At 39.3% G+C, this 12,623-nt stretch overlaps 1 protein-coding gene across 1 annotated transcript; it reads right to left on the minus strand.

The window, feature by feature from the left end:
• Positions 1–4,631: 4,631 nt before the first annotated feature.
• On the minus strand, positions 4,632–6,285 carry LOC142609252 (uncharacterized). The gene is made up of 3 exons (XM_075780839.1): positions 6,117–6,285; positions 5,403–5,865; positions 4,632–5,154 (listed from the first exon to the last, which is right to left on the minus strand). The coding sequence occupies exons 1-3, from the start codon at positions 6,283–6,285 to the stop codon at positions 4,632–4,634; spliced, it is 1,155 nt and encodes a 384-aa protein (XP_075636954.1).
• Between the last annotated feature and the right edge of the window lie 6,338 nt (positions 6,286–12,623).

Genomic DNA, 12,623 nt, shown 5'->3' on the forward strand with positions numbered 1-12,623 from the left:
TTCATATTTTATTTAAAAAAAAATTGTATAACACTATAAGACTATAACACATTATAATATTTACCGTTAAAAATAGATTTTTTTAAAAAACTGATTAAATGATTTTGAAATATATAAATAAGAATTTAAAGCAAAAAATACTTGTACATCCTAAAATTACATAAATTTAAGCAATCTTCCAAACATTTCCTCAACTATTCTATTCTCACAACCAAATATGGAGACCTCAATCGCAAACACCCAATTCATTATCTCAATGAAATTACAGAAATTATTTTGTAAGTATTGACATAAAGGAAATGTGATTAAACAAATAGAAATTGGCTAAAAACACATCCATTTACCAAAATTTAATTATTTTTATTATGACTTCCGTATCCTCAAAAAAATGAAAAATACTTTGAAATCATCATCGATTTTTCTTTTTATTACTATGGCTCATACCGCACAAAATAGCAGTAAAAAAAGTTACAAAGGAACCTACGAATTATGGGTTCTAACATAAAATAAATATAAAAAAGCTAACTTCATAAATAATCAATTAGAATGTTGCTTTTTCTTTTTCTTTAATTCTAAAACAAAAAACATTTATGACCTTCCCAAACTAAAATCCTAAACACCTAAAGACTCAAAGCGAATTAGAACCTTCACAAAATCCACAACGTCCGACTTCAACATCAAAACCGTAAACTACCGTCATTGAATAAAAAACACAAGTCCCCTTTCTTGTTCATAGCCTACTCACACGGGTTATGATCAAATGGTACCACAATGTTGAGTTATGTAGGTGTCATTGAAAGGTTGAAGGTAATTGACATCGATTTTTTTTTTTCCTGAGTGTATTTGAGATGGAATGACATGAAGGGCTGCAGGCATGTATATATGAAAGAGCAAAAGTGAAAATAGTGGATGAAAATGCACAGAGTTTTTTGTGTGTGTGAGAGAGGAGAAGTTTGGAAACATCGAACCAAATTAAAAAAATAGTAATTTTAAAAAAAATAGTTTTTATCATATTTTTCATAATCTTGTCTATAAATGATAGGACCCTTTATCACACAAATATATTGATTTCCCCAATTTATGGTAAAGGAAGACAAGTTTTGTGTTTAGCCATTTTCTTGATTTGTGCTGCATAATTTAATTATATGAAGGATGTGATTGGATTTAAATGTTGAATAAAATAAGATGAGAGGAAAAAAGAGTAAAAATAAAATATATAGTAATAAACGTCAAATTATCCAAATCATTCTATGTAATATAATAATATTATATTATTATATACTATATGTATTGATAATGCAAAGAAGATCAGTAGGCTGGATGCTTCGGACTTGAAAGGACCACTTGCTCTCTCAACAGCCTGAAGAAAGAAAGAAAAGCGAATCAAAGGTGACCGGGGCTGCCGGCCAAAAACCCTCCGATGGCAAAGTTAGCTTTTCTCTCTATATTTTTGGAGTTCCAACTTTTTGGGAGTAAAATCACCACCTACCTTTGCTTTGTCTGAATCAGTCTTTATATAGTGTTCTCATAGACGGTTATCGAAATTGGAACCTCCCCTGGATTCAAGGAGGCGCAAGGATTAAATGTAACTTCTACAACCGTTTAGGAGTTATGCTTCTATTTCACAACGGATACTTGGCAGTTATGCGTGAGATAAGGAATTATCACATTATATTCGGAGATTTTTCTAAGTATGATACCCTCGTCCTAGCATTCCTTCATCGAGTGTACTTTGGCACATGCGCAGGGGCTGTCTCATCTAACAGACGAATTCCTTCAAGACGAGGTTGTCAGCACTCTGGACGAGCACCTCATTCTCTGGTGGCGCTTACCTCGTCCAAGGCTCTTCTTCCTTGGACGAGGTAGTTACATGTAGGTTTCCGAGGGTGTTTACAATTCCAGCCGGGTTACGGACGACCTGTATGGACGACTTGGAGATAGGCAAAATCAGTACCCTATCATGTATAATGCAATAGGATAATATTTAATCAAAGAGAATATAAAAGATAACAACTTAAAACACAAAACTAAATGAGAAAATGTTTAAAAAATATATAAGAAAAATTAGAAACAAAAAATGATGGCGTGACTGCTGGTGTGGCTCAACGTGAGCGTAGCAACATTAAATGCTACGCTTTAACTTTTAGTAATACTAGTTGCTAACCCGTGCAATGCACGGGAATAGCTACTCGATGAATTTTATTAAAAAAGATAATAATTATTATTTTTGAGTTGGAGTAGTAAGAAAAAAGCATGAAATATTTTTAAAAAAATGATATTAAAAGAATAACGCAAAGTTTTATTAGTTAGGCAAAAGAAAGCAATGTTGTTTTATTAATTAGTTTTTTGTGGGAAGGAATAAGAGACAGAATGTTGTGTCTCTAGTTTAGTTTGTGTTGTATATATAGATTTATACAAGATAAGTTGTAATATATATACCAAAAAGAGCCTATTGAAATGCTATGACTCTTTAAATTGAATATACTAAAATGTGTCTATTTAAAGGTCATAACCCTTCAAATTAGATATACCAAATTTTTTTTATTGAAATGTCATAACCATTCATATTAGATATACCAAAAGGTGTCTATTGAAGGTTATAACCCTTCAAATTGGATATACCAATAGATGCATTGAAATGTCATAACCCTTCATATTAGATATACTAAAAGATGCCTATTGAAATATCATAACCTTTCATGTTGGATATATATTAAAGATGCCCATTGAATGAAAATGTGTCTATTGACCAAAAAGATACCTATTAAATGAAAACGTGCCTATTGACTGAAAATATGCATATTGAATGAAAATGTACCTATATATTGAGAAGTCATAATCCTTTGGTTATAAATAGTCATTTATATTCATTTGGTAACTACTTCTCAACTTCTTCTCTTTCATTTTTTCTAAAAATGCAAGAAACCTGTAGGTTTTGTTAATATCTAAAGAGGACGTGAAATGTGGCAACCACTCAATACAAAACCCAACATGTATGTTATAGGTTTCCGTTTGTTTATCATTCAATACAAAACCTCAAAGTCAACCATTCTACAAATGTCTCAAATCTACTTATGCTACGCAAATAAAATAAATTTCCTGTATTTGTTTTGTTGTTTTTTTCAATACTCATCCAGTCATCCTCTAGGTTGTATAAAGACCAATCCCAACAGTTCGACTGCAATGTGTAGATTAGATGAGATCGGGCCAAAGACATTAATACCTGGATAGAATTGTATAATTTGAAGGTAGCAATGCCATTTATGTAGTGGTTCTCTTCTATTTCATGGTTGTTAATCATCATCTAAAGTTATTTTGTAAAAGAAGGAATTTAACTGAAGTTATTATGATTGATAGTTTTCGGATGTACTACACTTATAAATTACTGCAAAATAGGCATGACCTTTAAATCTTTCACTCTCTTTCAAGTATCAATACGTATATTTGTTATTTTTTGAAGCTATATGCGTAATATTAGTGGGGGAAAGGTGTAAACCTCAAATTGGGGTGAATAAAAAATCATAACAATAAACCAAATGAAAAATTACTCTAAATTCCTAACAGTTTAGGTGGTTAATTTTTTTGTAAGCTAGTTTTTTTTTTTTTTTTTTGTTAAATAGTGAAAAGATCCAAGAATCAAGCTACACCAATGGTAGCAACAATAATACTGAACGATTTTTTTAAAATACCTTACGGATGCTTTTCTTCTCAGATTTTTTTTTTTCATTCTCTTCCCTATGCCTTACCGATACTTTTCTTCTCAATAATAAATTTTGGTTTTAATGTATACATCTTATGTGAAGCTATGAATAGATACTAAAACTTAAAAGAAAAATTGAAAAGACACAACTATTAGGTATTTTTAAATGTATATGTGGCATTGATTTATGTCAGGAACCAAATGACTTTTGAAAAATGAATGCTAGGATTGAATTTATTTACAATTTTACGCTGTTTTGGGTGTTATGTATGGGCAAAATAAAAATGCACAACTTTTTGGTGTTTTTAAATGTAGTCATGTGGCACTAATCTATGTAGTCACGTGGCGCAATGATAAGTGGTTAACAAAAAGTTAAATATTTTAACTATTAGTTATTACAAGAAAGGCGATAAAGGATCTCTTTGTCGGAGACCTCTATTAGGCTAGAATAAACCATGGGGTTCTCCATTAACCATGATCGAGAAAGAAACCGACCTAATGCATGTGCTAATGAGAGATATCCATTTGTCATCAAACCCCAATTTTGCCATAAGGTTTTCCAAAAAATTCCACTAGATCCTATCATAGGCCTTACTCATGTCTAGTTTAAGAGCCATGAATCCTATTTTTCCTTGACATTTATTTTTTAGGTGGTGGAGGGTTTCAAAAGCGACTAAAATGTTATCAGATATGAGGCGATCTGACATAAATGCACTTTGGGATTCAGAGACAAGTTTAGGCAGAATTTTTTTGAGGTGATTTGCTATGATTTTTTATATGATTTTTTAAACAACATTACAAAGACTAATGGGCGGAAATCTTTGGCTTTTTCTGGGTTTTTTATTTTTGGAATTAGAGATATGAAGGTTTGGTTTATATGTGGTGGCATTGAAGTTTGAACCCGAATTCAGAACAGATAGAGTAGCATCAATTACATCACAACCCACAGTTTTCCAATAAGATTTATAAAAGAGTGGTGGCATACCGTACGGGCCTGGGCTGTCATTGGTTTCATTTGTGTTAATGCTTGCTCAACCTCCTCTGCCTTGAACTCCCTAGTTAGCTCAGCATTCATAGTGGGAGTGACCTTGGACTCAATACCGTGGAGAATGGATTCAAAATTCGAAGGATTTGTGGGAGTGAATAGGTCCTTGAAATATTCAACCAGCACCTCTCCCACTTTCTGTTCTTCCTCCACACACGTTCCATCGTCTAAAAACAGCTTTGAAATATAGTTCCTCCGGTTTCTTTGGTTTGCTCGGCTATGGAAGTAGCTGGTATTTAAGTCCCCAGATTGTAACCAATTCACTCTGGATCTTTGATGCCATAAACACTCTTCCTTTACCATAAGATCATAGACTTCTCCTCTTAGGATTCGTACCTGCTCATGGTTGCTTCCCATCATTAAGATGGCCTCGGCTTGAGCTAGCGACTTTTTCTTTTGACCAAGTAGCCTGCAAATATTGCCAAAGGACATTCTGCTCCATGTTTGCAATTGTACACAGCATCTATCCATTTTATGGATAAAATTTTGCATCGGTGACCCCGTTCCTTGTCCCTCCCAAGCATTTTTTATAACCCCTCCGCATTGTTCTTCCTTCATCCATACTGCTTCAAATCTGAAAGGGCGCCTGTTTTTTGTAAAATCTTGTATTCTCATCGTCGGAGCATATCTAGAGAGGGGAGTGGTCGGATAAGGAACCTGCAATATGATGGACACGCACCAATAGGAAAATCTGAGTCCAAGAAGGCATGGCTACCCCTCTGTCTAATCTTATCCATGTTACTGCCCCCATTGAATTGGTTGTTGCACCAAGTGAAAGGAGATCCCACAAACCCCAAATCACGAACACCACAAGAGTCCAGAGCTTCTCTAAAAGCAACCATCTGCCTCTCTGGTCTACTCGCACCCCCCATCTTTTCTTCTGACTTCACAATTACATTAAATTCTCCAATGCAAAACCATGGGAGGTCCATTTGAAGGCAAATGTGTTTAAGTAGTGCCCAAGAATATTCCCGGTTGGCTGTTACTGGATTTCCGTAAAAACCCGTAAACCGGCGGGCGTCATCCAAACCTGGGTTAACTACAGCCTCTATGAATGTTGGTGAAGAGTTTAGCACATGAAGATTAATCTCATCTTTCCAATAGAGAACTAAGCCGCCCCCTGTATTGTTCCTAGGGACAATGAAAAAGTGATCAAACTAGAGCCTAGAACAGAGTCTTTTGAGATGGTCATCTTTTGATTTGGTTTCCACGAGAAAAACAATAGTGGGGGATTTTGTTTTCACCAACTCGGTGAGTTCTAGAACTCCACGTGATTGCCCCAAACCACGGCAGTTCCAACTGATACAATTCATTAGTCTCGGCGGGGCTGAGCCACAGCCACCACCGTTGAGGGAAGATGAGAAATATCACAAGCTTGGCGCTTCACTGGTCGAAGGTCCTCAGTTTCAATTGCCTCTCTGCGTGAGGCAGGTTCAGTCATTGTTATTTCTTTGTTGCCTAGGTTTGGATTACGTAGAATTCTTTTCCACTTGGGCTGCTCACTTCGATTGTCTGATTCTTGGGCTTCCGTGGTGGGCATAAGATCTGCAGTGGGATTTGGTTTAAGGTCCCTATCAAGCCCAGTTGATGGGCACAGTGTTGCCACATCGTGGGCCGTGAGTTTGGGCTTTGCTTGAAGCGGATGGACTGGCACGCGAGGCACCCTTTCCACTACTTCATTATTTTTTTTTGAGAATCCAGTCAAATACCTTTTATTAAAGCAGGCTAGGTAAATCTGCCTGAAGAATTTCAACAAGTTCTGGTGGTACAGTCTCTATCCATACAGTCATTAGTGGTAGAAACTTTGCTTTACGAGCTAGAAAGTGAGCCAACTGATTACACTGTCGGCGTACAAAGGATACTCTAAAAGTTGAAAAGTAAGAGCTAAGAAATAAAATATCTTTTATTAGGAGTCCATGCATTGCCAAAGTTGGGTCTCTGTTTTGCAAGGCGTTGAACAGAGTCTCGTTGTCGCCCTCTAGAGTAATGTTGTCCAAGCTGAGTTCTAAAGCTAGCTCCATTGCTCTTCGTGCGGCAAGTGCTTCAATCTCAATCACTGTGGTTGGCAAAGGGATTCGCTGTGTTAGTGAGGCTCTGACGTGGCCTTCACTGTTGCGTATGACAATGCCCAGTCCGGCTTGGTTGTCTTCCACAAACGTTGCCGCATCATAGTTGATTTTGTATCGTTGAGCTTCCGGTGGAGACCATTTCATTCGTTGTTGACCGCGGGGCAGAGTGTAGTTCGCTGGGTGTGTGGGATTTTCAAGCTGGCTTTCCCGAGCATGCTCTGTTATTTTGTCTAATGGCAGAGCTGCTTTGCCGAGACGGAGATTGTTTCGGCGATTCCACAGGTTCCAAATGACAAGTGAAAAAAGCGTCGCCTCCCTATTACCTGCAAAAACAGAACCCATAATGTCAGTAAAGCTTGTGGTGCCCTTGAGTGCTTCATGATTCCAACTTGGATTTTGACTCCATAAGGAACTCAGCACTGGGCATCCGTACAAGGCATGGACCGTGTCTTCCTGGTGTATTCGGCAGATATCGTACCGGTTATCATGGATGATCTTGCGACGACACAAGTTCACTTTGGTGGGTAAGGAATCTGTGCAGGCACGCCATATCAAAGTTTTAACCTTATTCGGTACCTCCAATCCCCATACTTTTTTCCAGAGAGGTTTCATGGTATCAGTGTTTGAGGGTCCTGGTTGTTGGGTCAGATTTGCCTCTTGTAAGAACCTATACCCCGATTTAACAGAGTACTCCCCATCTGGATTAAATGGCCAGAGCAAGACGTCATCTTGAATGGAGCGACAGAGAGGGATAGCCTTGATAGTAGCTGCCTCAAAATCATAGAAAATTCGGTCAAGCAAGTCTTCTTTCCACGTTCTGTTGATTGGGTCAATCAAATCACTTACCCTGACCGTGTCTTCTCCATCCGGCTTTGGTGACACAATTCTGGGTTTGTTCTTCACAGGAAGCCAGTTGTCGACCCACACCCGGATTGAAGTCCCTGTGCCGATTCTCCACACCGCTCCTCGTTTTATGACCTCCCTCCCTTTTATTATGCTTTTCCAAGCATAAGAAGCATTACTTGGGGATCTTGCTTCCATCACTGAGGTGTTTGGAAAAAATTTTGCTTTGAAAACCTTGTAAAATAATGATTGGGTGTCATGTAAAAGTCTCCACGTTTGTTTTGCCAAGAGTGCATCGTTAAACATGGCTAAGTTTTTAAAACCCATACCTCCTTGTGATTTAGGCTTACATAAATCCGACCATTTCACCCAATGAATCTTTCGATTATCACCTCTTTGACCCCAAAAAAATTTGCGGATTAATGCTTCAATCTCATTACACAAGGTAAGTGGTAATTTAAAGCAAGACATGGTGTAGGTGGGAAGGGCTTGTGCAACAACTTTAATAAGAATTTCTCTACCTGCCTGAGACAAAAGCTTTGATTCCCAGCCTTGTAGTTTCTTCCAAACTTGTTGCTTTATGTGGGTGAAACTCTCGGTCTTATTTCTACCAACCAGGGAGGGAAGGCCCAAATACTTCTCATACTGTTGAACCACTGTTACTCCAAGCATATTCTTGATCCTATCTTGGATTTCAGCATTAGTTGATTTGCTGAAAAAGAGCGTGGTTTTAGCTCGGTTTATTTGTTGCCCAGAGGCCCGCTCATATTTAGCAAGAATATTCAACAAGGTTTGGCATTCATTCTCCGTAGCCCTGCAAAAAATTAAGCTATCGTCTGCAAAAAATAAGTGGGTTAATTTTGGGCCATTGCGGCAAAGTGACACACCACGAATATCACCATTCATTGATACTTTATTTATTAGTCCATGCAGCCCTTCTGTGCACATAAGGAAAAGGTATGGGGATAAGGGATCTCCTTGTCGAAGTCCCCTTGATGGCGTGATATGACCGTGGGGTTCTCCATTTATCAGCACCGAATATGATGCCGTGGTAATGCATGCCATCATCAGTTTCACCCATCTATCTTGAAAACCCATTTTCACCAAGACTTTCTCCATAAAAGACCACTCTACCCTGTCATATGCTTTACTCATGTCAAGTTTCAAGGCCATAAAACCCGTCTTCCCCTTATTATGATTTCTCATGTAGTGCAATGTTTCAAAAGCTACCAGAATATTATCTGAAATCAACCGTTCAGATGTAAAAGCACTTTGATGCTCTGAAATGATACGAGGCATGATAATTTTCAATCTATTTGCCAAAACTTTGGAGAAAATCCTATAAAGCACATTACTTAAGCTTATAGGCCTAAATTGAGACACATATTCCGGATTCTTAACCTTCGGTATCAGAGTGATGAAAGAGTGACAAAGAGATTGTGGGAGCACACCTGTGTTGAGATAATGCAGTATGGAGTTGGTCACATCGGGCCCAATCAAAGACCAATAGTTTTGGAAGAACAAAGGAGGCATGCCGTCGGGACCGGGCGATTTAAGGGGGGCCATCTGCTTCATTGCTCTTTCCACCTCTTCAATAGTAAATTCTCTGTCAAGCTGAGCATTCATGTCAGGTGTAACCGCATGTGGTATAACGTCAATCACTTCGGTCAGGTCATTTGGTTCATCAGAGGAGAATAAATCCTGGTAGAAGTCTAGAATGGTAGCATTCACATGTTCTTGCCCAACACACCAGTTACCCATGGCATCCCGTAGTTTGGTGATGTAGTTTCGTCGGCGTCGTTGTGAAGCTTTGTTGTGAAAAAATTTTGTATTACGATCGCCATCTCTAAGCCACATTACTCGTGAGCGTTGTCCCCACATCTTGGCTTCCTTGTCTAGCAACTGATTTACTTCTCTTTCTAATAACTTCATACGGGTTGAGTTTCCAGTCCGAGCTGCCTCCTTTTCTGCGCTTTTGAGTTGCTTATGCTTATTATCGAGCTCTCTTTTGACACTTCCAAAACATTTTTTGCTCCATCGTGCCAGCTCTTTTCCACACTTGTCTATTTTATTGAGAACTTTGGTGTCCCATGGGTCTTCAACCCTCTCCCTCCAAACTGCTTCTACTGTATTAGTGCACCCTTTTTCCGTTAGCCACATTTGTTCAAATCTAAACGGTTTGTGAAAATTCGAGTCCATCCCCTCAGGGGTAATCCATAGCGGTTTATGGTCAGAGGTTGATACATCTAAATGGTGGATTTTTGTTCCCGGGAATCTCGTAAACCACTCTGCTGTGGCCAAACCTCTGTCAAGCCTCTCAAAAATTGTATAATCAGCAAAGTGTTTATGCCAAGTGTAAGGAAACCCCACATACCCCAGGTCTATGAAACTACAATCATCCAGAGCGTCCCGAAAGAGCTGCATCTGTGAATGCGGTCTGGTTCTCCCCCCTCTTTTCTCCGATTGACGAGTAATCTCATTGAAATCTCCGGCACATAACCATGGTGAAGCTCTCCTGTTTTTCAAAACTCTCATTTTATCCCACGATTCATGTCTTTTCTAGGTGTCTGGTTCTCCGTAGAAACCGGTGAATCTCCATTCTTCAGGTGTATTTTTATTAATTGTGGTGTCTATATGGTTCGGGGAGAAAGTTTCAACATTTAAGTTAAAGTCTTCCTTCCAAAATAGTGCCAGACCACCTGCTTTATTTCTCCTTGGAACTTCAAACGTATTCTTGAATTGAATTCTCCTTTTCACTTGTTCTAGCCTAGCTTTATCTGTCCATGTTTCGGCTATAAACACAACAGAGGGATCTTTTGCCCACACCAAATCTGCAAGCTGATTGACTGTCAGTGGGTTCCCAAGCCCACGACAGTTCCATACTAGGAGACTCATGGCTTCTGGCAGGGCTGTTGAACAGCCTCTGCCAATATCTGAACATTTTCCTTACCACTCTGAGAAACCACAATTTTTTTGTTTGGTAACCCGGTGTGATCTTCATGGTAGCTAGCTGGCCGCTTCTGACCCCGGATTTCAATGTTGTCCGGTGGTTGGTCCCCTCCATTTCTGAGTATACGTTTCCAGGTTGTGAGGTTGGTTTTGTTTTGCGGGTTTACTTTTGGGTTGGAAGTAGCAGAGAGGGGATAGGGTGGTGTAGGTGTCGTGGTAATATTTTTGGTGGGAATATCATGGGTTTGTGTTTGCATGCTAATATGGTTTGACGTGGGGTTGTTTTTCTTTGGTGGGGTTACTGTCAGGTTGGAAATATCAGAGAGAGGCATGGATGGTATTTGTGACGTGGTGGGACATTTGGGGTGAGAGGTGGGATAATGTATTTTTTGGACATTATGGGATGGTGTGCTGTGATCTTTAGGATGAGAGGTGGGGTCATGTGTATTTTGGATATTGAAATTAAGGGATGGAGTGTTATGATAGTTGGGATGAGAGGTGGGGTCATGTGTTTCCAGGATATTATGGGATGACGTGGATGGAGTGATATTTTGAGGTAAGATATTTTGGGGTGGGATATTTTGGGATAGAATATGATGGGAGTTGTTCTCTGGCAGAGGCAATTCAAAATCACTTAAGTCTCGGTCTAATTCCTCAATAACAGTCCGGGATTCATTCTTGTGAGTAAATTGCGGCATAAAATCCGAGCTTGATGGAGACAAGTTCGCAGTGGGCTTACCAGTAAGGAAAGTCTCTTCTGTCTGCGGATTCGGCGCCATTCCTGATTCTGTACTTTCCTTGTCGGGCTGTGTTGTTTTTTCTGACTGGGTTGACTTGTCAGTCGCCGGCGAGTGATGGGTGGGTCCCCGAAAGTGTTCACCTGTCTGTTTGGCTACCTTCGCCGCGTAAAACCCCGGTACTGATATCACCGATCTACCCTTTCCATTGAATGGTGGTGCTTTAATCCAAGGTCCGTACTGCTTCTCTGTTTCAGGTAATGTTCCTTCACTTTCGATCCACCGATCGCAATCCTTGTCACTATGCGTCAGGCAACCGCACCAGTAGCACAGGTTAGGAAGCCGTTCATATTTGAATGTGACCCATTGTTCTCTATTGTCGTCAAAAGCAATCACGCGTCCCCTGCACAGAGGTAATGAAATATCAATTGAAACCCGGACCCTCATAAAACTTCCTCCATCCTCTGTAGGGGCGTTCTGTAGGCGGCATACTTGACCCGCCGTTTCACATAAACCTTCCGCCACTGTTTTGTTCATGTACCTAATCGGAATGCCATGGACCTGAACCCAGAATTGGGTGAGGTTAAAAGGCAGGCTTGCAACTTCAGAGTCCGCTTCGTACCGTTGCAAAACCATAAGATTTTTATCATAGCTCCATGGTTCATTTGCAATGATATTATCAACTTCTACTTTACTGTCGAAAATGAATAGCACTATATGGTTACCAAGATTTTTCAGCCGGAAACCATTTTTGGATCGCCATAGAGGTTGGAATGTCGCTGCAATGGCGTCCATATTTAGAGCTCTCTTTGTTAAGAATTTGGCTGCGATGATATACTCTGTCGTAGCCAAGTCTGATACCATATGGAACTTAGGTTCTTCCCGTTGAGAAAGAGAGAGGCCCTTCCATTGTTTTGTGAGTTCGTCCATGAAGGTGCGTACAGTGTTTCCCAAAAAACCCGAGAAAAAAAAACCCAACAAACCTTTAGAGTAACCTTGTTACCCTAAGGGACATAAACACCTCCGGTGAGGGACGACTGTTCTACAGCCTAGGAGAAGTTAGGATTACTAACTTTCGCTAGCGACAGAGAAACCCGAACTACAACTCTCTTACAAGTTAAAGGTTCCCATATGTACGAAATTTTAACCTTATGATACTTTAAATTAGTTTAAATCTCAATTTTAACATGTCTTGCAACTTCCACCTTAAGATTTGATCCTTTTTTAAGTGTTTCCACTACTTCATTATGATTCGGTGTGATTACTCAGTAACGGGCTCT

This window comes from Castanea sativa, chromosome 9 (genome assembly GCF_040712315.1).
Source record: "Castanea sativa cultivar Marrone di Chiusa Pesio chromosome 9, ASM4071231v1".
Lineage (NCBI taxonomy): Eukaryota > Viridiplantae > Streptophyta > Magnoliopsida > Fagales > Fagaceae > Castanea > Castanea sativa.